This window comes from Gallinula chloropus (genome assembly GCF_964237585.1).
Source record: "Gallinula chloropus genome assembly, chromosome: 7".
In the NCBI taxonomy this organism is placed as follows: Eukaryota; Metazoa; Chordata; class Aves; order Gruiformes; family Rallidae; genus Gallinula; species Gallinula chloropus.
In genome coordinates this window covers 21,469,819-21,493,596 of record NC_140092.1, presented here as the reverse complement: position 1 = coordinate 21,493,596, position 23,778 = coordinate 21,469,819, and the positions used below count along the sequence as shown (strand labels likewise).

General features: G+C 57.1%; 2 protein-coding genes across 2 annotated transcripts; one reads left to right on the top strand and one right to left on the bottom strand.

Annotated features, from left to right (window-relative positions):
* Positions 1 to 532: 532 nt before the first annotated feature.
* On the top strand, positions 533 to 2,054 carry LOC311194022 (uncharacterized protein; the record flags this gene model as incomplete). The annotated part of the gene is made up of 5 exons (XM_084267024.1): positions 533 to 600; positions 694 to 930; positions 1,045 to 1,471; positions 1,624 to 1,756; positions 1,998 to 2,054. The coding sequence occupies exons 1-5, from the start codon at positions 549 to 551 to the stop codon at positions 2,052 to 2,054; spliced, it is 906 nt and encodes a 301-aa protein (XP_084123150.1). The 5' UTR covers positions 533 to 548.
* Positions 2,055 to 3,319: 1,265 nt separating this feature from the next.
* On the bottom strand, positions 3,320 to 4,003 carry CLDN23 (claudin 23; the record flags this gene model as incomplete). The annotated part of the gene is made up of 1 exon (XM_084266953.1): positions 3,320 to 4,003. The coding sequence occupies one exon, from the start codon at positions 4,001 to 4,003 to the stop codon at positions 3,320 to 3,322; it is 684 nt and encodes a 227-aa protein (XP_084123079.1).
* Between the last annotated feature and the right edge of the window lie 19,775 nt (positions 4,004 to 23,778).

Sequence of the window (23,778 nt, the reverse complement as noted above, 5' to 3'; positions counted from 1 at the left end):
CTGCTGGGGGGTGGTGTGGGTTGGTGGTCTGCAGGGCACGGCCCCGAGGGGTGGCCCAGTGCCCCTCTGGCCCCACTTTTGATGTCCCTGTGTCTGTGCTTGGCAGAGAGAGGCACCATCAGCAGCGTGGAGCTGGATGGATCCCGCTTCCGGGTGGTGCGGGAAGGGCTGCATGGCCTCTCCCTCTTCACCGTCGGAGAAGGCTTTCTGCTCTGGAGCACGGCCTCGACCAATGGTGAGTCTGGTTGGGTGGGCTCTGGCTTCTCCTGCTGCCCCACGACAGGGGATCTCTGCCTGTGGGGGACAGGCTGCCCCTCCCCAGGGTGAAGGGCAGGCTGGGGGGGACCCTGCATCCTACCCTGAGTACCCTGATGTGAGGAGGTGCCTGTGGGGGACAGGCTGCCCCTCCCCAGGGTGAAGGGCAGGCTGGGGGGCCCTACATCCCACCCTGATGTGAGGAGGTGAAGCAGCGCTGACCCCGCGTGTTTCTAGGCTCCAGCAAGATCTGGCACAGCCGCTTGGAGCGGGCTGAGAGCTGGTGGTTCCCAATGGAGCAGGAGTTGGTGGCTATGAGGATTTACAGCCAGTTCTCACAGGAAGGTGGGTCTGGGGCATCCCCGTAGTCCAGGGGCATCTTATGGGGTGGAGCTGTGCCCTGGTAAGGCCATGCTATAACCTGTGCTGCTCCACCAGGAACCAACGGCTGCGCGAAAAGCAACGGGGGCTGCACCCAGCTCTGCCTGCCCAACCCCTCGGGGCGGCTGTGCCGCTGCTCCCCTGGGTACCACTTGGTGCAGGAGGTGTTGTGCACACCAGCACTGTCCTGCCCAGCCCCGCTCCACGCCTGCCCTGACCTCCAGCGCTGCATCCCCAGAGAGCAGGTCTGCGATGGGCACCCCGACTGCGCTGACGGCTCCGATGAGTCCGGCTGTGAGTGCCTGCCTGGGCACAGGGAGGGTCTGACCAGTCTCCCCCAGTTTGGAAATGAGGATTGGGGGGGAGGTGTCTCTTCTGTGTCTCTACTGATTGTGCCTATTCCTCCAGGCCCCTTGGTGGAGGTGGGAACGCGGGTCCCTGCAGTGACACCATCAGCAGCATCCCACGTGGCAGAGCAGAAAACAGCCTCCCCTACAGCTGCACCCAAAAGTCTGCAGCCTGGCCCCGGCCTCCCCGCACCCCCTGGCTCCTGGGGGGAGCATGGAGAGCCCTTCCTGGTAACCCCCAGCACTGAGGAGGTGCTGGGTGCGGTGCCGTGCAGCAGCGAGACGTGTAACCTGCGTGGGGACTGCGCCATCGAGGCTGGGCGAGTGACGTGTCACTGTGCCCTGGGCTACCGTGGGGACTACTGTGAGGAGGCAGAGGTGCAGCCCGTGGCGGGACCCATCGCTTTGGGGGTGGCTGTGCTCCTGCTGCTCGCTGCTGCAGCCGTGGGGGCCCTGGCCTACATGAGGAGGCGGGACCGGAGGAGGAGGTGAGCTGTGGGGATGGAGAGGGGACAGCGCGGTGTCCTGGGGCACTCCTGGGCGACACTGAAAGCCCCGATCACAGCAGCAGGACCTTGGGATCTGCTTCCTCCCCAGGAGGTGGCCATGCCATCCTCAAAGTACTTTGTTTTCCCCCCAGGACCTCGAGCACTGCCTCCACCCGAGTGCTGACCCTGTACCACCGCGAAAGTGACCCTGAGGAAGAGGATGATGAGGAAGAGCTTCCCCCCAAAAGTGATACCTTTGTGAATGAAGCTTATGATGGAAAAGAGGTGAGTAGCAGGGACCCCCTGCCACCCTGGGGTGCCACAAGCCCCCCTGAAATGCAGCTCCCTCCCCAGCCCAAGCACTGGCACGGTGCCCGCTCTTAAAGGCACCTCTCTGGAGAGGGGCCAGGTCTGGGGGTGCCCAGAGTTTGGCTGTTCTGCTCTGCCTGGGTGTGCCAAGGTGTGGGGCAGGCCCAGGGAGCTGGCTCGGGCTCTCCCCTCACACATCCATCTGTGATCTCCACAGGAGCTGCCAGCCCTGCTGCGGAAGGGACCATCTCACCCTGACACTGTATTTTCATAAAGGAACGTTGTGCATCATCCCTGGTGCTCCTGTGGTTTGTGTGAGGGGGAGGAGGGGAGGTTCCCTTCCTCTCCCCCAATCTCAAAGCTCTAAGGGAACTTATGGCCTGGAGCATAAAGCTCAGAGAGGGGTTTTGGGAAGCCTCCAGCCCACTGCAGGGCACTCTGAGCCACCTGAATCCCATCTCCCACTCGAGCATCCCTTAACCACACTTAGGGCACCTCCATCCCAGGTTTGTCTTGCTGACTGGGGTGCTTTGGGCTCACCTGGGGTAGCCCCAGAGCTCCATAAGGAAGCTGGCTCTGCTCTCAACCTGTCATGCAGGGTGCTGAGCAGGAGTTTACAGTGCAGTTTTGACCTCCCAGTGTCCCTTACAAACCAGTGAGACCAGTTTTACTGCCTCCCACCAAGCCAACGATGAAAGGGGAAATAATTCACCACTTCTTTCTCCCACTGAGCTCTATTTTTCTTCCCTCCCCCCTGAAGGGGCTGTGCTCAAGGGAGGAGAATCACAGACTGGATCAGGTTGGAAAAGACCTCCAAGGTCATCCAGTCCAACTGTCCCCCTACCACCCATATTCCTGTATCCCTAAGGACCTCATCCAACCTTTCCTTGGATACCCCGAGGGGATGGTGACTCCAGCACCTCCCTGGGCAACAACCCACTCTGGCAACCTCTTCCAGGAACCATGGAGCAAGGGGAAAGTCCTTGAGGAAGGTGCCACAAAAGCCACCTGTCCCTTGCTACAGCCCTTCCCTCCCTGCTTCATGCCAAGCAGGGGAGGGATGCTGGGTTAGCCCGCTGGCTTTCAGCCCAGCCTTGCCTGGCAGGCAGCCCATAACCGTCCCACAACACAGCCCCATTCTTCTCCCTTTATTTTGCTGTTTGTGCAGCCCTGAGGTTGAGCAGAGATGTAGAGGAGGTGCTCCCCTCCCCTATTCCCGATCCAGAAGGCGATGAGGTGCTAACCTATACCTTGCTCAGATGGGAACACTGAAGCTTCTCTTCCTGAACTTGCTGCATGGTGCAGGAGGATGAGCTGGAAGCTGTGTAGAGGGACTGGAACCAGGGGCTGGTCCTCCATGCGTGGCGTTGGCACGTGTTGGGAGCAGGGCAGGCGCTTGAGGAGGTTGCAGAGAGCCAAAACCCATCCGGTCCTTGGGTTTATTTCCAGCCTGCTCTGAGGCTGTCCCAAGAGAAGAGCAGGAGCCAGCACTGTTCTCTGGGTTTCTGGTAGGTGGCTACTGCTGTCCCAGTGCTGTGGCTACAAGTCAGAGTCACAAGGCAGCGTGCTCTTACGGTGTTGCCCATTTCGCTCGTCCGCCAGCACATCCCAGGGACTGGGGTAAGCTGCAGCCTCCAGCATGGAGCTGGAGGGCAGTTTGGGGGGCTTGTGCTCCTTGCAGCAGTGGTGGAAGCTGAGGGTGAGGGCCAGCCCCCCCAAAATCATCAGGCAGCTTCCTAAGTAGCTCAGCACCAAGCTGTAGCCTACAGCCAGCGTGCTGTTGGGTGCCGTGGGCAGTGCCCGCAGCTCGTGGGTGTACCAGGAGGCAGGCACGAGGCTGAGCAGCCCTGAAACCAGCAGCACCAGCCCTGATAGCCCAGCCAGCCAGGGCCGTGGCTCCTTCTGCCAGCAGCGTACCCCCAGAGAGGCCACCACCAGCCCCAGGAGGCTGAGCACCAGCGAGGTGGGCATCAGCCCTCGGGCCACGCGCACAGGGAGCTGCTGGAAGTAGCCCAGCTCATCCTCCTGCCCGCAGAGGCGGTTGTGGGTGCTCTGCTGCTCTTGGCATATGTCCCAGATGCCCTGCTCCAGGATGAAGTCGGGGGACTGGTTGGGTAACCTGCTCACCTGCCTCCAGTTGGGTGCCAGGGTGCCCGTGAAGGTCAGGACCAGTCCGCAGGGGCACAGCACCAGCCCCACGATCATCGCTGCCGGCGTCCGCATCCTGAGCAGGTGGGTTGAACCCAGCTCCAGAGGGATCCTCCTTTCCCAGAGGCAGAGGGGCCTTCAGGGGGGTGGGTGAAGCCAGCTCCGGTGGGATCCTCCTTTCCCAGAGGCAGAGGGGGCTTCAGGGGGGTGCTCCAGAGGGTGGGTGAAGCCAGCTCCAGCGTGCTCCTCCTTTCCCAGACGCAGAGGGGGCTTCAGGGGGGTGGGTGAAGCCAGCTCCAGCGGGATCCTCCTTTGCCCCGAGGAAGAGAGGGCTCCGGGGGAGAGCAGAACCCCAGCACGGCAGGACTCCAGTGCTCTGGGGAGGAGGTACTCCGTGTGGGACCAGGACCCCCCAGCACCGCTGCTGCTCCTCCCGGGGCCGGACGGGGTGGTACCGATGCCTCAGAGCTGCTCGGTGCGGGCAGGGGGGGTACCCCTCGGGACGCCGGTACTCCTGGAGCCCCCGGACGCTTGGGGATCGTCCCGGCCGTGCCCGGGTCTGTGGGGAGGTGTCAGCGGCAGGCAGGAGGAAATGCAGGCAGGGAGGAGCCCGGTGCGGGCAGGGCTGGCCAGCACCCAGCCCCGCAGCGCTGCTCTCCCGGGCATCACCCCGGGCATCACCCCGGCGCGGCTCGGCAGCACCCCGGGGTTCGGCTGAATCCCTGCTCCCCCCTTTCCGCACACTTCAGCGGACGGTGAACTCGCGTTGTTAGCAGCCAAAGGAAGGATTTTTGCTAAATTCGGACGAAGTGCCGGCTCTCGGAGGTGGGAAGGACCTCCTGGTCATCCCCCGGTGCAAGAGACCTTCCCAACCCCTTCATCTTCTGGCTCTTCATCCCAGCGAGCACCTCCCTGTCCCTCAGGGACTTCTGAGCTCGCCCGTGCTCATCCCTTCCCATCCCAGCCCTGCTCTCAGTGGGAAAAGTCCCTGGGATATCGGCTGGGACAGGGATGGGAAGTCACCGCGTTTCAGGACCCCTTTGGGGGGGGGCGTGGACCGTTTCGAGCCCCGAAAAGCCTCCCCAGGTCTCCCTGCACCGCTGCCTGTCCCGCTGAGCCCAAGAGAGGGCAGCATCCTCTGCGCCTTGGCTTGGGATGCTCAACCCCAGCCGAGCTGGAGGGTTGGCCCCACTGGAGTCCTCACGGCTGGCTCGGTGGCCTTGGACATCTGAAGGGCTGTGCGGGCCTGTGCTGCCTCCTCCCCACTATTCCCCGAGCACCCCCGAAGCCTTTCTGCTCTGTGGGTGCCAGGTAATTTCAGGGATGGCTGGTGGAGCTGTTGCAGGCTGGAAGGAGGGGTGGGCAGCAATGCTGACAGCCAGCTGCATAGGTCTGAACCAGGGACCCCAGCTCTCCTTTTGGCACTCCTCAGCTGAGAATCCAAGCTGAGATGCTGCCTCTTTTTCTGTCCCACTGACTTTTTAACTCTCTGCCCTGTTCCAGCCATTGACAGTGTGCCAAGCCACCCTCTGCTGCTGTCAGAGCTGAGCATCCAACCAAAATACTGCCTGTCCAGGGCCACTTTCTGCTGTGGAACCCCCCACCTGTGGCTGGAGCAGGTACCACTTTTGAAATCTTCTAGTCCTGACTCTCACAGGAGGCTGTACCTTCCTTTCCCTTCAGACATGAGGTGGAGCTTGGCTTTGAGAAGATGTAGTGTTCCTTGGGGGGAAGGAAGCAGAGAGGATGGGCTGGTAGTGAGCTGGGTGCATGGTGAGCCTGGGAGCTGTGGATGACCTGTCAGTGCTGTTTGGTTCCTCCCAAGCTCAGGAGGTTTTTACCAAGGCTGACAAAACACAGGTTGCTGACAGCACTGGTGAGTAAAGCAGCGATTGCCTGTGGCCCAGCTAGGCTGAGCTGTATCTGGGAGCAAGCCCTGAGCCCTGCATGGCTGGGGAGGGCTTTGCTCCCCATCCCTGGGACACGTGGGATGTGCACCAGCCCACTTGGAAAGGAAGAAATTCTGCATCTTGTCGGATTTCCCCAGGTTTTTCCCTGACAGGCCAAGAAACCTAAAGATCTGCTGCTTGGGTTGCAAGTGGTGCCCCAGGTACCCCCACCCTGGGAGCTTCAGCACCCTGCAGCACCCTCTTTCTCCCACCTGTCTCCCATCAGTGATGCTCTGCCCCTCGTTCCCACAGCCTTGGGTTTGGGAGGTTGTCACTCCTTGGGTCTGCAGCAGCAAGGAGAAGCTGGGTGCTGGGAGCATTGTGATTAATTCCCAGGGTCAACTTTAACATTTTGGGCCTTTCCAGTTTATTAATAATGCCCAGGAGGATCACAGAATCCCAGACTGGTCTGGGTTGGGAGGGACCCCAAGGAGCACAGAGCTCCAACCCCCCTGCCACAGGCAGGGACACCAACCTCCAGGCCTGGAGCTACACAAGGCTGCTGGTGCCCAGGGTCTCCAGTTATGGAGCAAGGCTGGGCAGTTTGGGTGATGCTGGCCCCAACACTGGCTGACCTCCCCTGAGCTTAGGGAAGGAACTGGGATTAACTGGGCGGCTTCCCCATGCCCCAGCACTATGGATTGTTCAGGTCTTTCCTTTCGCTTTCTAAACAAGGTGGTAGGAAAAGCAATTCAAGGCAGAGCCTGGCCCTCTCTGAGCTCTAGGGAAGCATTTAAAGCCATCTGGCCTCAGAGATAAAAACTGCCTGTCTGAAACTGCCTTCCTTTCCACTTTTCCCCAGTTGTAAGGTGGCTCTCCCCACCCAGCTTGGTATTTCCTTCTTCTCCAAGGCCATGACTTGGTTTTTCCTACCTTGGCAAAGCCACCTCTTTAAGAACACGACAGGAACTTTATCTCTGTTTAGGTTGAGTTGGCTTAGATTTTATGATGAACATCATTTTTTTTACACTCTGTAAATTGGAGGAGCAGCAGAAGGCCTCAGGCTGACTGGAACTGGAGAAGAGCCAGGGCAGGAGGGTTAAAGCTTGATGTTGGTTTGAAGGGGAGGAGAAAAACTCAAAGAAAGAAGGAAAATAAAATCCATGATGGGCTATTACTGAGCAGGGCCTGCTGAGAAGGGCCTGGGTATCAAGGAGGGTGAGACACTTCCCATGAGCCAGCAGTGGCTCCTGCAGCTCGGAAGGGCGATGGGATCCTGGGCTCCATCAGCAGAGGGGTGGCAGCAGGGACAGGGAGGGGATTGTCCCTCTCTGCTCTGCCCTGTGAGGCCCCAGCTGGAGCTTCTTCTGCGATCCTCAGTCTGATCCAGACTCCTGGGCCCAGCTGGGCTTTCCAAAACTCGCTCTGGAGAGCTGCACAAAGGCAGCCTTGCTCCTCTACCATCTGCTGAGCTGATGACACCCAGATCAGTGGTTACTCTGCCTCCCTTCCCCTTGCTGCTGTGGGGCTTGTCCTCCTCTTCCACAGGATCTCTCAGCATCCTGTTTGCCAGGGGCTGTTCAGCAGGACCCTGCAGCTGGAAATTCCTGTTTACACTCCCCTGACCCTGGGGCTTCGCTCTTGTCACAGGCAGTGGGATCCCCCTCCCTGTGCCACTCATGTGTCACGCCAGTTCTAGTGTTCCCAACTGCTTCTTGGGGCCAAAGTGGCCTTGGCCCACACTGGATGTGGAGCCACGCCTCATGAAGGGTTGAAGGACTCTGTTCTAACCATTTTGCTGCTTTTTCTTCTAGGCTTTGGAGCAGGGGAGCTTCTAAGAGCACAGAACGGGGGTTCCCCTCCCATGACTCCTGGGAAACACGCTCTGCATTGTGCAAACAGCTGTGTTGTCTCTCAAACCGACTCCCAGCCTCCTCCCTGCACACACACTGCTGGCTCTGTGCGTGCTGGGAGGCTGGGGGCAAGCCCCCCAGGCAGGGTCTGTGGGTCCTTCTTGCTAGCTGAACAGGCCTGGAGCACAGGCAGTGCCCTGCTCTCCAGCCTTTGGAGCAGGACTTCTGCCAGTGGATTTATTATGTCTTCCCTTTGCCTGGTGACCTGTCACCCTCCAGGATGGCCGTGGCAACGACGGCAGCACCAAGGATGCATTTGGGAGGGGTTATTGGAGACCAGGAGATGTGGTGGGTGATGATGGCAGCCCTAAGGATGTGCTTTTGGGAGGGGTTATCAGAGACCAGGGAATGTGTTGGGTGATGATGGCCCCAAGGATGCACTGGGGAAGGGTTATCAGAAACCAGGAGATGTATTGGGTGATGGTGGCAGCTCTAAGGATGTGCTTTTGGGAGGGGTTATCAGAGACCAGGGGATATGTTGGGTGATGATGGCAGCCCTAAGGATGTGCTTTTGGAAGGGGTTATCAGAGACCAGGAGATGTGTTGGGTGATGATGGCAGCCCTAAGGATGTGCTTTTGGGAGGGGTTATCAGAGACCAGGGGCTGTGTTGGGTGCATGAGGTCGTGGGTGTTCTGGCAGGTCCCTCCCTGGGGCTGTGACCCAGCAGTGGTTTATCAGGCACAGGCCTGTGGCTCATGGGAATCTCAGCTGTGCCCCACAAGCAGCTCAGCACCAGGGAGCTGCACACCCCACCCAATCTGGGAGCAGCACCCCTCACCGCCCCCAGTAAATCACCCAGTGAGCGCAGAGATTGATCCTGCCCTGTTTCCATGGCCCAGCTGTGACTCTGAATGCTCCTCAGACCAGATCCTGGGAATGAGCTATTGAAAGCCCTGTTAGATGCCCTCCAGGTATTCACTCATCCATTAAACTCCCTCACTCCCAAACTGCTGCACTCAGACTTGCCAGATTGCCCAGTGCTGCTTTGTTTTCCGTCCAGAGAAGAATATAAAAGGCATTTTTGTGGCTCTATCTCTTTATTTTGTGTACGTCTGACTCAGTCCTGCGCTGGTTGAGAGGGGTTTGGGCACAGAGCTCTTGTGCTGGGCTTTGGAAGCACGGCCCTTTTTTGGGCAGGGAGCAGAGAGCAATTACAGCTGGGCCTGGCTGTGGGAATGGTGTGTTTGTCCAGTTCCTGGGCCGCAGAGCTTGTGGAGCTAAAGGGCACTGCCAAGGCACGTGGGCGCAGAGCGTGTCGCAACGAGCCAGGTGAGAGCAGCGCTGGGGTGACTCATCCTCATGTACTTTGATCTCCTGATGGGATGAAGAAGGGACGAAACCAAAGCACAGGTGGTTTATGGCTGGGGCTTGATGTGTTTTTCTAGCAGTCTGGCCAGAGCTGTGGGTCAAACCTCTGGGCGTGTGGTCACAGAGAAGCCCTGCTCAGACCTTTCCCCTTGAGAAAGGCCTGAGGAGGAGGCAGCTGCTTCCCTTGCCTGTCCTGGGGATGGAGAAACAGTGGCACTTTCTCTGCTCTGCCCTGTGAGGCCACAGCTGGAGTCCTGTGTCCGGAGCTGGGGCCCCCAATTCAAGAGAGATGTGGGGCTGTTGGAGAGGGGTCAGAGGAGACACAGAGATGCTCAGAGGGCTGGAGCAGCTCCCCTACAGAGAGAGGCTTTCTTACGGAAGTCTTGCAATGAAGGGAAACTTCTCCTCTTCTCAGCATGGTGTCAGACCTGTGCAGTACAACCTGGGCCTGATACCACCAACACATACTTTCCAGATAGTCAAGTACCCCAGTAGAGGCAAAACTAAGGTATTTCAGCATGGAAAAGCTGATGAAATCACCAGCCAAGGGCAACATGAGGCATTGGTACAAGCAGAGCGAGGTTGGTTTTGGGTACCTTGTGCTTTCCCTTTCTTACCAAGGTAAAAAGACTCCCCCCCACCCTGACCTGTGCCCTGCAGCTCTGTGAACATCTGGTTCTTCCCAGCCTTGTGTCCGCTGGGGAAGGACAACAGGCGACCCCTACAATCTGTTTGAATGCTCAAACACACATGCTTGGCCAGCAAGCTAGAGGCTGGGCTGGGGTGTGAGGGGAATATCACCATGGCTCCCATCCTCTGGTAGTAACACCTCGCTGGTGTTACTGACTGCCCTGTCCAGAGGGAGTTTTGCTCATGAACCTCAAAGGTGCTGTTAAATCATCAAGATGAGAAAGGTCTTTATGAACTGTTCACACAAGTCCTCTTTTTTCCTAAAATGCTTATGAGGTACAGGACTGCTTGCTGGTCACCCCGTGCTGCCCTGCACGTGTGTCATCCCATGTCCTGTTCCTTCCTTGGGTTGGATTGATCCGATTTCACAGCGTTTCACACCTGACTTGATTGAATCTCATCTGACTGATGTCAAATCCTATCTTCTACAGGTCTTTAGGGTCAGCTGATGAACCTGCTTCCTGGCATTCTTCTGGTCTTGTTTTCTTTATCACCATCCACAATGTCTCCTGGAGAGAGTCCAGCGGAGGCTGCGAAGGGGATGAAGGGCCTGGAGCATCTCCCCTGCGAGGAAAGGCTGAGTGAGCTGGGGCTGTTCAGCCTGGAGAGAAGCAGCCTGAGAGGGGATCTGATCAATGGGGATCAATAGCTGAAGGGTGGCACACAGGGGGACATGGGCAGCCTCTTCTCAGGGTCTGTGTGGACAGGACAAGGGCCGATGGCCTCACGTTGGAGCCCGGGAAGTTCTGCCCCAATGTGGGGAAGAACTTCTTCCTGGTGAGGGTGAGGGAGCCCTGGGCCAGGCTGCCCAGGGGGTGTGGAGTCTCCTTGTCTGGAGAGATTCCAGCCCTGCCCTGTCCTAGGGACCCTGCTTTGGCAGGGGGTTGGACCCCATGGGCTCTGGAGGGCCCTTCCCACCCCAATGATTCTGTGACTCTGTGTAGATGTCCTCCTAGCCTGACCATTAGCCACAAATAGTTCTTGTCACTAGAGCCAGGTGCTATTTTTTGCCCCAGTTTTCCATCCATCTCCCATCTGGATGATAATTCCCTTTCTTTCTGAACAGAAGTCTGAGTGGGATAACACAAAGTCTTCTATGGAGCTCAAAATTATCCCATCAGCTGCTTCCCCTTCATCTGCCAGATCTTTGAAAGAGGCAATTTAAATGGCTTGATATAGAATAGCTCTGAAGAAACCCCAGTTGTCTGCTTCTCAGACCCCATTTTAGCCCCTTTGGTGCCTCTGAATCAACCCTTTGTGCAGGTTGAGTTTCCAGACACTGAGTTATGGATCTCTAGCTTGACTTCAAGCCCTATGAAAGAGGATGCTCTGCTCGCTCCGTGCCACTTCCTCGCTTCTTCTCCAGCCCTCCAGCAGTTCTTGGAGAGCGTGGCTTAGGAACTGGAGGCAGCTCCTCCTCTGATAATGAGTGTTTTACCTCTCTGAAAGTTCGTGAACCTCTTATTTCACAATCCTGGCCCATTTCCCGACCCCTGTTCTCTTCATCATCATGGCTAAATGCCGGGGCAAGAGTTTGGCTCTAGGTGCCTCAGAGACAGGCTGCAGAGTCTCAGCTGGTTATCTTTTGATCTGGGTGGTTTGTGGAGAGTAATTGATCCCTTCAGTGAGTTATTCACCCCTAGACCCAGCTTCCATGTGAAAGCTAAATGCAAGAAAGGCAGCAGAGCCATTGGTTTCTTCCATTTTCTCTTCTGAAATGAATAATAGGGATGGCGTCACCCAACCCTTGGTCCTCCTACAGCTGCATCTCACGTCCATCACGAGCTTTTTGGTGCATCAGCTATCTCCTTGCTGCTAAGCAGTCATCAGCGAGGCAAATGCTGGGCACAGAGCTAGCTGGTTCAGCTTAAGGCCACCAGCAAACATCTGAGCTTGGCTAAGTTTCCAGTCTTTCCTTTGCTCCTGTTCTCTCCTGTCCTGCTTACAAAAAGCTGCTCTGAACCTTTTACATCTCGGCCTCTCCAGGACATCCTGGTTTCTCAGCTCCCAGCCTTGCCAGAGCAGCCGTTCTGCCAAGTAAGGGCCAATGGCCTCAAGTTGGAGCCTGGGAAGTTCCACCCCAATCTGGGGAAGAACTTCTTCCCGGTGAGGGAGCCCTGGGACAGGCTGCCCAGGGGGTGTGGAGTCTCCTTGTCTGGAGAGATTCCAGCCCTGACCTGTCCTAGGGACCCTACTTTGGCAGGGGGTTGGATCCCATGGGCTCTGGAGGTCTCTTCCAGCCCTGCAGGTCTGATTCTGTGTGTGAATTGCTCTCATAGCTCCAGCCTGATGCTGCATTTGAAGGAACCTTCAAAGGCCTCAACTTGCAAGCTCATTGCTGAGCGTCCTGAGCACCAGGATTTGGGATTTAATAGCTGGGGCTGGGAATGCTTTGTGTCTTTTCCCATGGCCAGGACTGCCCTGGGTGCTGGTGCTTCTTCTGTTGTTCTTCTTGGCTTTGTGGCCACAGCAGTAGTCAGGGTAAGGTCCCATTGCAAAGTTTGCCCTGGGACATACACAGGGTCACTGAGCTGCACTGAAAGTCCTCTGTGTCTTCTGCCCCTCTTCATCCTGTGACAAATGCCTGATTTAAAATGAGAAGCGAGCAATGATGGTGGCCACAAGACTTCATTGCTCCCTCCTTCATCCTCCAGACCTTGCCCTTCATCCCCAAGGTAACCCACAGATAACTGGGATGTCAAATACTCTTGGCAGTTGTAGAGGCAAGCAAATTATTGTATTCCAGGTGCCTGGTGAAGAAACTAAGCCCAAAGAGCCTGGAGATGTGTCCTGGAGGCCAGCCAGAGATGGAAGAAAAGGTGCTCCCATCTTCTGGAGACACCCAGGTAGCACCAGTGAGACCTTACCTCTTCTTGCCTGGCTCAGAGGGCTCACTGGACATATTTTTGGAGACCCTAGAAATACAGAAAGTATCACCTACAAATGGCTCAGCCTGGCTCTTCTGGCCTTTCACACCACCACCTACTTTTGGAGGATGGGGCAAGGGGCTTGGTCCCAAGGCACAGCCCAAGCAAAGACGGCTCAGTCTTTCCAGAAAGTTCCCTGAGGACCTGGCACAGCAGGGACAGTTCACAGCCTGGTCACTGAACAAAGCTGTGCATGTCTTTCCTAACTGCCACACGCTCTTCCCTCAGCCCTCTGATTCACCCAGACCTGCCTTGTCCTTGCATGCCAGCAGTGCCTCAGAAGCTGAGCTGCCTGACGTCAATGAATCACCTAAAACATCCGCTAACTCACCTGGTAGGAGCTCCTCTTACTCATGGGGCAAATTCCAGCTCTCAGCTGCTCTGAAAACTTTCTGCTCACAATGCAGTGAGGACAGCTGAGGTGGTCAGGGATGCAGTTTAGCACAGGACAAGGACAGTTGGACTCTAGGAGCTTAAAGGGCTTTTCCAGCCTGGTGATTCTGGGATATAGAGATGCTACTGGTCGCATTTTGGCCCATCTCCATGAGGGACATGGGCTCACATAGCTAGAAGACAAGGTCATAGAATCATAGAGTGCTTTGGGTTGGAAGGGACCTCAAAGCCCATCTAGTCCCAACCCCCTGCCATGGGCAGGGACACCCCCACCAGCCCAGGGAGTCCAAAGCCCCATCCAACCCGGCCTTGAGCCCTGCTGGGGACCCAGGGGCAGCCACAGCCTCTCTGGGCACCCTGTGCCAGGGCCTCCCCACCCTCAGAGTGAAGAATTCCTTCCTTATATCTAGTCTAAATCTACCCTCTTCCAGTTTATAGCTGGCTAAGCTATAGACCTCAGGGACCTCGGTCTGCAGGGACCAGCGCTTTCCCTTCATCAATGCCCATCCCTGGTGTTTGCTTTCAGAGGAGGTGGGCTTTTTGAGATAGTAGGTGGGGGGTTATGGTTCTTTTTTGTTATTTTTTCTATGTCAGAGGTTCTGTGTTGTTTCTGAGTTTGTCCAGCATTACACCAGGCAGAGAATTCCACTCAGCCCAACAATGTGCCAGGGGCTTGTCCTGGCAGGGCTGCCCTCTCAGAGGGATAGATGTTCAACGTGACGTCAACCACAGCTGCAAAGCCAAACAGGATCCAGTTCTGATCTGGCTCTTTAGCTTTTCCTACCGCAGCTGGAGTTGCTCCTAGGCTGTTCCATAAAGCATTCCATCAGCAGAGGGGTGGCAGCAGGGACAGGGAGGGGATTGTCCCTCTCTGCTCTGCCCTGTGAGGCCCCAGCTGGAGTCCTGTGTCCAGAGCTGGGGCCCCCAGTGCAAGAGAGATGTGGGGCTGTTGGAGAGAGGTCAGAGGAGCCACAGAGATGCTCAGAGGGCTGGAGCAGCTCCCCTATGGAGAGAGGCTGAGGGAGCTGGGCTGGTTCAGCCTGGAGAAGAGAAGGCTGTGGGGGGACCTCATTGCAGCCTTCCCATCCCTGAAGGGAGCAGAGGAACAGGAGGGGAATCAGCTTGTTCAAGGGCAGAGACTGGCAGGACAAGGGGGCTGGAGTGAGGCTGGAGGAGGGAAGGGTTAGAGGAGATCTCAGAGGGAAGTTGTTTGCAGAGAGAGTGGTGAGGGGCTGGAAGGGGCTGCCCAGAGAGGGGGTGGGTGCCCCGTGTCTGGGGGTGTTCAAGGCCAGGTTGGCTGGGGCCCTGGGCAACCTTGTGTAGTGAAAACAGCCCCTGGGGAAGCGGGTAGCACCAAAAACATCTCCCCACCCTGCTGTGCGTCTGCACTGCTCCCACAGCCAGTCTGTCCCCACCCAAGGCACCGTGCCTGTTGCATGTTATAGCCCAGCAGAGGACCTGGGATCTCAGCATTCCTGGCAGTGACTGGGTTGGTGCTGGTGGGACCCTCCATGCTCTAAAGGAGCCTTCTCCACAGGTGATACCCACCCTGGGATGGACGGTGTTGTACTTGTGTGTAAAGCCAGCTCCTTGCCGGTGTCCTTCGGATGTGCAGGGCCTCGTTTCAGAGCTGTTACCAGTAGATGCTGAGGCTGGAAACACGTTCCATGGGGAGCACCAGGAGCACAGTGTGGTGCCTAGGAGGAAATCAAGATGAAGTGCCTGAAGGACAGCAGGAGAAGGGTGAGTAAATCCATGTATGCTGGAGGGGACATGAGCGCACGCTGCTTCTCCAGCACAAGAAACAGGATCTAGGAAGTGTTGAATGAAGCCAGGAAGTGACAGGTCCAGCTATCAGCCATGGTTCTTCCCTCACCCTGCACAGAGCTGCGGAATCACGTGCTGCAGGATGCTGCAGAGAGGGGGTCCTGTTGGGAGACTGTGACTGAACAGCAGCCAGCAGTGTGCCTGGGTGGCCAAGAAGGCCAAGGGCATCCTGGCTTGTGTCAGAGCCAGCGTGGCCAGCAGGTCTGGGGAGGGGATTGTGCCCCTGGGCTGGGCACTGGGGAGGCTGCGCCTCGAGTGCTGGGTCCAGTTCTGGGCCCCTCAATCCAAGAAGGACCTGGAGGTGCTGGAGCGTGTCCAGAGAAGGGCAACCAGGCTGGGGAAGGGGCTGGAGGGCAAATCCTCTGAGGAGCAGCTGAGGGAGCTGGGGGTGTTGAGCCTGGAGAAGAGGAGGCTGAGGGGAGACCTTCTCCCCACCTCCACTGCCCTGCCAGGAGGGTGCAGAGAGGTGGGCGATGGTCTCTTCAGCCAGGGGACAGGAGATGGGACGAGGGGGAATGGGCTCAAGCTGCCCCAGGGCAGGGTCAGCTCAGCTGGGAGGGAAAAGTTCTTCCCTGGCAGAGTTGTGGGGCTGTGGCACAGGCTGCCCAGGGAGGGGGTTGAGTCCCCACCCCTGGGTGTGTTTAACAGGTTTGGTACCAACCCAGATCCCCGTTACTCAGGACAAGGTGGGTTTTGTTGATGTTCTGAGACAGAATTACAGACTCTCTGAGCTGGAGAAGACTTTTGAGATCATCAAGCCCAACCAGGGCCCACCAGCTGCCCCATGGCAGGACACCTGGAGATGTGGAGCTCAGCTTCTGGCCTTTCAGTGTTCCCAAGCTGAGTCTCCCAAAGGTCTCCAGGGCTTGTACTGGGGCAGTACCATGCTGCTTGCACTCCTGGAGAGGCCCAGGGAGCCAGGGAACATTGTGTGACACTGAAAAGCAGGAGTGTTGAGGGATATATTTTCTGGCTGAACTTGTGGAGGCATCTGGAGCCAATTTTGGGATGCACCTTCCTCTGCCTGTGCTGTTTCTTCCTGTTCCTTTCTCTCTTGGCCTCACTTTCTGGCACACTGGGCTCGTTTCCCTGTTGTTTACGAGCCGCTGAGGAATCCTTGGGTGTTATCAGCATTTCTCTGTTTGGGCTAACCTGAGTGCTTTGCCTTATTTTCATACTTTTCCTATCAACACACGTCCCCTGGGACACGGAGGACTCTTCCCCTGCTTCCCAGCCCCCCAAAAATCACAGCTCAGGATTGACCATTGGTCCCAGGGCTGTGAGCATCCAGTAAACCACCCGTGGCCAGGGACATCTCTTTCCCACAGCAGCCTGTGGTGACAGGGACCAGGTCACAGCTCTCTGTAGGTATCATAGAACCACCTGGGTTGGAAGAGATCCTTAAGGTCATTAAATCATAGAATGGTCTGGGTTGGGAGGGACCCCAAGGAGCACAGAGCTCCAACCCTCTGCCACAGGCAGGGACACCAACCTCCAGGCCTGGAGCTACACAAGGTTGCCCAGGGCCCCAGCCAACCTGGCTTTGAACACCCCCAGGCACGGGGCACCCACCCCCTCTCTGGGCACCCTGTTCCAGCACCTTGAGATCATCGAGTCCAATCACAGCACGTCCTAGAGGTTCACACAGCTCTGGTCCTCCCAGGCTCTCCCATATAGCCTGGCTAGATCGATTCAACCCCTAAGTTGTGAGGGTCCCTCTCCTTCCTCTGTTTGGGGCTCATCCTTTGAGGGAAGAGGGTTCAGAAGCTTCTTGCCTTCTCCGAATCCTGACAAAAAATCAGCCCCAAATATTCTCTTTGAAGCTCCTCGCGCGGCGCTGAAGCGGTCTTGCCTTCAAAGGGGTTGCTGGAGACAGACAGGCTGCTTAAAACGACACTCCAGAGCTCTCACATCATCTTTGGGGCTCTATTAAAATTTCACCGTGCTGCTTCCCCACCTCAGATGAATCGCAGCCGCTCCTGGAAAGCATCAGGAGCTGGGGAGGGGGCTGGGGAAGGATGTGTGCAAGGAAAAGGGGCTTCTGAAAGGGATTATTAATGCACAGAGATGTTTTGGTGTCTGAGAGACACTCTGAATGGCAGCTCTGTGCTTTCTTTCCCCCCCCCTCCTCTCTGTGCTCATTAACAGGGTGTAGCTGTGGAGGAGCTGAGAGAGGGGAGGATGCTCAGGCTTGGAGAGAAGGCCTGGGAAGACAAGGGAGGTGGGTGCTGGCTGTCTCTCCCTGAGAGGCAGTTTCAGGTTACTGAGTTCAATGCCTGTGGATTGGGGATATGGCAAGTCGTCTCTTGATGCTCAAACAATTAAAAAGAGGGTGTGGGGCAGGGGGAAGAGAGAGAAAGCAAAACACCTCCCCCTCCCCACCCCACCGCCCCGGGATCTGGCTGCCTCACCTAAGGTGCCTCTGGGAGAGGGAGTTTCACACAGGAAAAATAGTGCTGGGGTGGTTGGGTTGCTTGGAGGGTTGGGGTTTGGAAGCGTGGGATCAAGCCTTGGGGGGGTAAAGGGTATTCCTCCCTCTTTTCTCCAGGCGTAGAGTGGGTCTCTGGGGTCACATCAGGGGGTTTGGATGGCCTTTCACTGGCCCCCAAGGTTGTCATAATACTGGAGGGAAGGCTATAGGGGTAGTCAAGGGGGCAAGGTGCCTTTCTTCACCTGCTAGCAGCATCCTTGGGTGAGGGGAGCACCTCTCCTGCTGCACCTGCCTGTGCCAGGCAGAGGTCAGCTCCCCAAGCTGTCCCCGAGCTTGCAGGCTCCCACTGGGTCTCTCCACCTTGTCTTCTGGAGTGATTTCTCATCCCTCAGGCAACAAAATGCATGACTTTTCCTCCTCCTTTTGCTTCCCAGCCCAGCTTGGAGAGCTTTCATCACAGCACTCTCAGCACGTCCCAGGAGGTGCCTTCACCAGGCTGACCCAGCCGATGGAGATGAGGGATGGGAGGAACCCCAGTGTGGTTCCTCACAGGGCAGGATGCTGCTGTATTTCTGCTTGCCACCTCTTCACTCCAGAACCTGTAAGCAGAGGGGGGAAAACCTCTTTTTTGCCTTTTTAATGCTAATTTTCCTTTCTTCTTCACCTGCCTCAGCGAGCCAAGCAGCAAACTGAGGGCTCTATTCTATCTTCTGAGAGTAAAAACGCCCCCCAAACCAAGCCCTTATTCCTACTGAAGCTGAAACATGCAGTTTCTCTTCTCTGAAAGGATGAGGAGAAGGGGGGGAAGGTGTATACAGGTCCTGGCCACCCTGCTGTATCTCCCACTGCCTCAGTTGATCTGCCCCAGCCGTGCCCCTTGACGCCTGTCACTCTGCTGACAGCAGGAGAGACAAACACCCGTTTACCTTGGCCAGAAAACTTGCCTTGCAAAGGGGAAAAAAGCCAGCTCAGGGCTTTTCCCTTTGGAGAGAGAGAGAGAGAAGAATAGACTTGAAAGCAAATTCCCATGTGTTTTTGCTGGGGGTGAGAGCTTTTCCCACGCTCCCCTGGAAGGAGCGCAAGGAGCAAGCGTTTCCCAGCGCCTGTAAACACCAAACAGGGGGAGAAGAAAACAGCCAGGCTGCTTGCAGAGCAGCAGGAATCAGTGGTGTGCTCTCCTGCAGTGCCTCGGGTCTGTGTGTCTGTCCTCCTGTGGTGATGGCTTCGCCAGACCTAGTGGTGTCTTTACTGGGCGCAGGGCAGATCATGGGGTGCTTGGCTGTGGGAGCTGGTGGGGGTTTGCTGCCCCACAACCACCCCTTAGATGCTCCACAGCACTGGAGGCTGCTGCTTCACAGCATCACAGAGGTGTAGGGGTTGGAAGGGATGTCCAGAGCCCATGGGGTCCGAGCCCATGGGGTCCAAGCCCCTGCCAAAGCAGGGTCCCTAGGACAGGCCAGGGCTGGAATCTCTCCAGAGGAGACTCCACACCCCCTGGGCAGCCTGTCCCAGGGCTCCCTCACCCTCACCAGGAAGAAGTTCTTCCCCACATTGGGGCGGAACTTCCCAGGCTCCAACTTGAGGCCATCGGCCCTTGTCCTGTCCCCACAGCCCCTGAGAAGAGGCTGCCCATGTCCCCCTGTGTGCCACCCTTCAGCTACTGATACCCATTGATAGCCCCCTGTCCTGTCTTCTCCATGAGAGTCTCAGCAACTGCACTGGGAAGAGGCTGGTGGGTTTGCTTCCCAATCTGGCACCTTGACATTTATTCACAGCACAGGACCAACAGGTCACTCTGAAACACTACTGCTTCCCCTGTGAGGAAGGCTGGGAAAGGAAAGCCTGGTTTGCTGCATCCCCTGTGCATCTCCTCATCACCTTGGTCTGATTCCTGACCCCTGTGTGTGGAGAATGGGAGAAATCAGTGAGCATCTTGCCTTTTGGCAGTCCTCAGCACCCAAGTTTTCCAAAGCACTGAGTGCCTTGGGTTCCTCCATGTCCCATCCCGTGCCCCATTCTTCCCAAGTCCATCTGCTTTCCCCAGAGCTGGCACCTGAGCAGCCAGTCTCCAACGGGGCTCTGCAAAACCCATCCATGCGTGGGAGAGCTTGCCCATGCAACTCGTGCCCCAGGAACTGGTTCACCAGCTCTGCAAGCAGAGGCCTGTCTCTGATGAGGGCGTCTCTGTGTCTCCCTACGTGTCTTCAAAACTGGCTGAAAAGGCAGGTGAGTGATTTGAGGGCAGCTTTTGGGGGTGAGGAACCAGTTGAGGCTGGGGATGCTCATCGGGTGTCGGTGTGGGTTGGGTTCAGCTTCTCCAGGAGACTGCTGTGATGAGGGGGAGGTTTGGAAGCTGGTGCAAATCAGTCCCAAGGTAGCCAGGAGCAGTTAGAAGTGTGTCCTGCAAAATGCCCCAGCATAATAGCCTCAAGTTGGAGCATGAGAAGTTCCACAGCAATCTGTGGGAGAACTTCTTTTACGAAGGGGATGAAGGGCCTGGAGCATCTCCCCTGCGAGGAAAGGCTGAGTGAGCTGGGGCTGTTCAGCCTGGAGAGAAGCAGCCTGAGAGGGGATCTGATCAATGGGGATCAACAGCTGAAGGGTGGCACACAGGGGGACATGGGCAGCCTCTTCTCAGGGTCTGTGGGGACAGGACAAGGGCCGATGGCCTCAAGTTGGAGCACAGGGAGTTCCACCCCAATGTGGGGAAGAACTTTTACACAGTGAGGGTGAGGGAGCCCTGGGCCAGGCTGCCCAGGGGGTGTGGAGTCTCCTTGTCTGGAGAGATTCCAGCCCTGCCCTGTCCTAGGGACCCTGCTTTGGCAGGGGGTTGGACCCCATGGGCTCTGGAGGTCCCTTCCCACCCCTGTGAGTCTGTGATCCCAGTGAGCCCGCTGCTTTTCCCAGCTGGCCAAGCACAGAGCATTCCCAGCAACAAACAGCCCTACCCAGCACCCCCAGTTTTAAACCAAGCACTGGCCTCCCCTCACTGGTGCATCCTGGTGCATTCCCATCAGTGAGAAGCTGTCTCCTTCCCCCCCACAACCCCCACCCCAACTCCCCATCACCCCCCTCCCCTTGCCTTTGGTCTTGCTCACAGCCAGCCCTGCCTGCAGCCTGCGTGTGCTCGTATCTGCTCCTGTGATCTCCCTTTGTTTGGCTGCCAGCTTTCTGCACCTGCGTGCAGGCTCAGTCTCCCTCCCGCTGTGGTTAGTCCTTCCCTCCCTCTCCTAGCCCAGGGGCAGGAAAGAGGGTTGTAGCTGGGTCCTAGGGGAGCTGGGGCAGCATCTGGCAAAGGCTGACATGTGCACAGACTGGGAGAAGAGCTCCCTGAGAGCAGCCCTGCTGAGCAGGACCTGGGGGTTCTGGTGGGTGAGACACTTCCCATGGGCCAGCAGTGGCTCCTGCAGCTCGGAAGGGCGATGGGATCCTGGGCTCCATCAGCAGAGGGGTGGCAGCAGGGACAGGGAGGGGATTGTCCCTCTCTGCTCTGCCCTGTGAGGCCCCAGCTGGAGTCCTGTGTCCAGAGCTGGGGCCCCCAGTGCAAGAGAGATGTGGGGCTGTTGGAGAGGGGGCAGAGGACCACAAAGATGCTCAGAGGGCTGGAGCAGCTCCCCTACGGAGAGAGGCTGAGGGAGCTGGGCTGGTTCAGCCTGGAGAAGAGGAGGCTGTGGGGGGACCTCATTGCAGCCTTCCCATCCCTGAAGGGAGCAGAGGAACAGGAGGGGAATCAGCTTGTTCAAGGGCAGAGACTGGCAGGACAAGGGGGATGGAGTGAAGCTGGAGGAGGGAAGGGTTAGAGGAGATCTTAGGGGGAAGTTGTTTGCAGAGAGAGTGGTGAGGGGCTGCAAGGGGCTGCCCAGAGAGGGGGTAGGTGCCCCGTGTCTGGGGGTGTTCCAGGCCAGGTTGGCTGGGGCCCTGGGCAGCCTTGTGTAGCTCCAGGCCTGGAGGTTGGTGTCCCTGCCTGTGTCAGGGGGTTGGAGCTCTGTGCTCCTTGGGGTCCCTCCCAACCCAGACCAGTCTGGGATTCTGTGAATGGCAAGCATCCCCACTCCAAGGGCAGCTGTGGTTGGGATATGGAGGACACAGGCAGCTTGGTTTTTGGGGGATGAAGTGCAAGTTGCCCTGTGATTCACCCTCTAGAAGGGTCCTGCCATCATCTGTCTTGGTGGGAGCTGGAATCTCCATGCTTCCTTTGCTGATTGAGCTTGAATGGCATTAGCTTATCCCACCTCCAAATCCCCCCAGCAGCCACACATGCTGGTTGGGATATGGGGCTCGTGTTCTGTTGGGACAGGGATTAAAGAAACAAAGTGGGTGTGGGTTTTGGGCTGGGGTTTTCAGCTCGGGTGTGGGGTGTGGGGTTTTTTTGTTGAGTAGCAGGTGGCCTACCCTGCCTTCTCCAGGGGTTTTTGGAGCAGGTGGCCTGTCTGACCTTCCCTGGGGGGATGCTCCAGGTTGCCACCAGCCTCCAGGTCAGCACCACCAAAGCCCTTGCAAGAAGCAGGTGAGGCCTTTGGCTGGCACAGGCTGCCAAATATTCACCAGCTGCATGGGGAAAGGGAACCAAAGTGTACAGACACATGTGAGGATGTTCCCTGTCAGCTGGACCATGGCCCCGAGCAGCCTCTCCTGCCCCAAGCTCCCTCCTGATTGGCAGGAGGAGATGCTCTGCCATGGTTTCAGCTTCTTAGAGAGATGCAGGGAGTGAATCTTAACCTCTTATCTGCATTGCACTCCTTTGCTTGAGCTTTTGTAGCCTCTTCTCCCTTCCAAACCCCCCTCCCAGTGGCAGAGGGGGCTGGAGCAGCTGTGGGAGCCCCCAGCCAGGGCGTACAAAGCCCACTTGTTATCAGCACTGTCATATGCCTCTCTGCACCCTCCCCCTTCCCAATTCCCCCCCCTCCAAGACAGCTACATCCCAAAAGCACAAGCCAAGCATCCATCAAAAGGACTATTATCCCACGGCTTCTGAACAGCCACTGTTGCTGCTGGGTAGGGAGAAGGGAGCTCCCCCTTCGACACAGCCCCCCGAGCGAAGGAAAAGCAGTGCCTGTCGCTGGCTGGCATACTGATTTGGGGGGGGGGGGGGAGGGGGGGGAGTTGCTAACTGCCTGCACATGGGGCTGTGTTTAGGCCTTTACACCAGCCCTACAAGGGAGATGGATCCTATAGAGCTCGCACTTCAGGCTTCCAGATGTTGGATAATCCCCTTGGAGGGGGGGTTAAGAGACCACATCAGGGTCTTGTTCTTTATGGCTGATGCTTTTAATCTGCTCCTCCCAGGAGAGAGGGGCTGGGTTTTTGAGGGGTTTGGGGGAATTGGGGTCTCATGGAGTTGTTTTGAACAAAACGAGCACTTGTAGCCCATTGTATGTTCTCTTCTGACAGCCAGACAGGGTGTTGGGGTGGTGACAGTCTCCCCAAAAGCAAGGAGAAGTCCCAGAGCTGGGACCAGCCAGTGCATCATCTCTGGAAGGAAAGGGGGGGCTGGGGGAGAGAAGGGACCCAGCAAACAAACTCACATGGGAAAGGAGTCTGCATGAATGGAGATGTAGTTTTCCAGGGACATCCACATTGTCTGAAGCAGCTCCTTGAGTGGCAGCAGGTATCAGCATCCCAGGAGCCTGCTGAAGGATGGCTCCTTCTCTGGGCAGCAGTACGTGCAGGCACTGGTGACCCCCAGCTCCACCACAGGTTCACTCTTGCCATAGCACCGATGGTGCCACCAGAAAGATCTACCAGCTGCGACAGCGTGGGTGAAGCTGGAGTCCTGAAAGAGCTGTGGGGCTGTGGCACAGGCTGCCCAGGGAGGGGGCTGAGTCCCCAGCCCTGGGTGTGTTTAACAGCCGGGGAGATGAGGTACTGAGAGATCTGGGTCAGCACAGGACAGGGACGGGTGGACTCCAGGGGCTTAAAGGGCTTTTCCAACCTGGGGATGCTGTGATTGTGTCCTGGCAGGGGCAGGAAGATGCCCCAGTGCATCGGGGACCATGGCCAGGAGAAGATCTGGTGGAAAGGAGTATTTGCTCAGGCACAGGGCAGGGAGCAGCACTGATACGAGGGTCACGGTTTGGTCCTGCTAGGATGAAGTTTAAATCTGGTTTTCCATCCCTGAGGTGTTCCTGACTCTTCCTTCGCTACGAAGGCATGCTGAGAAAACCCTACCACCTTAGGAGATTACAAGGCTCTTTTTAAGCTTCCAGGCATGAAATTCAGGTGCTTGAATATGAGGACGTTTATTGTCCTCCAGAACTAGGAGCTATGGCCCAGCCACTCTTTCACCCAAACCTTTTAAAATTGGGAAAACAGTGGGAATTTGGGCCCCTTTTCCCATCTCACCAATGAGATACAGCCAGAGGAAGAGGTTTCTGTCCCGACAGGGGCGTTTCTGACAGCTGATTTACTTGTTCACACTGGCACCGGGACCCCACGAGGCAGGGAAGTGGGTTACTCATACGTCCTCATGGT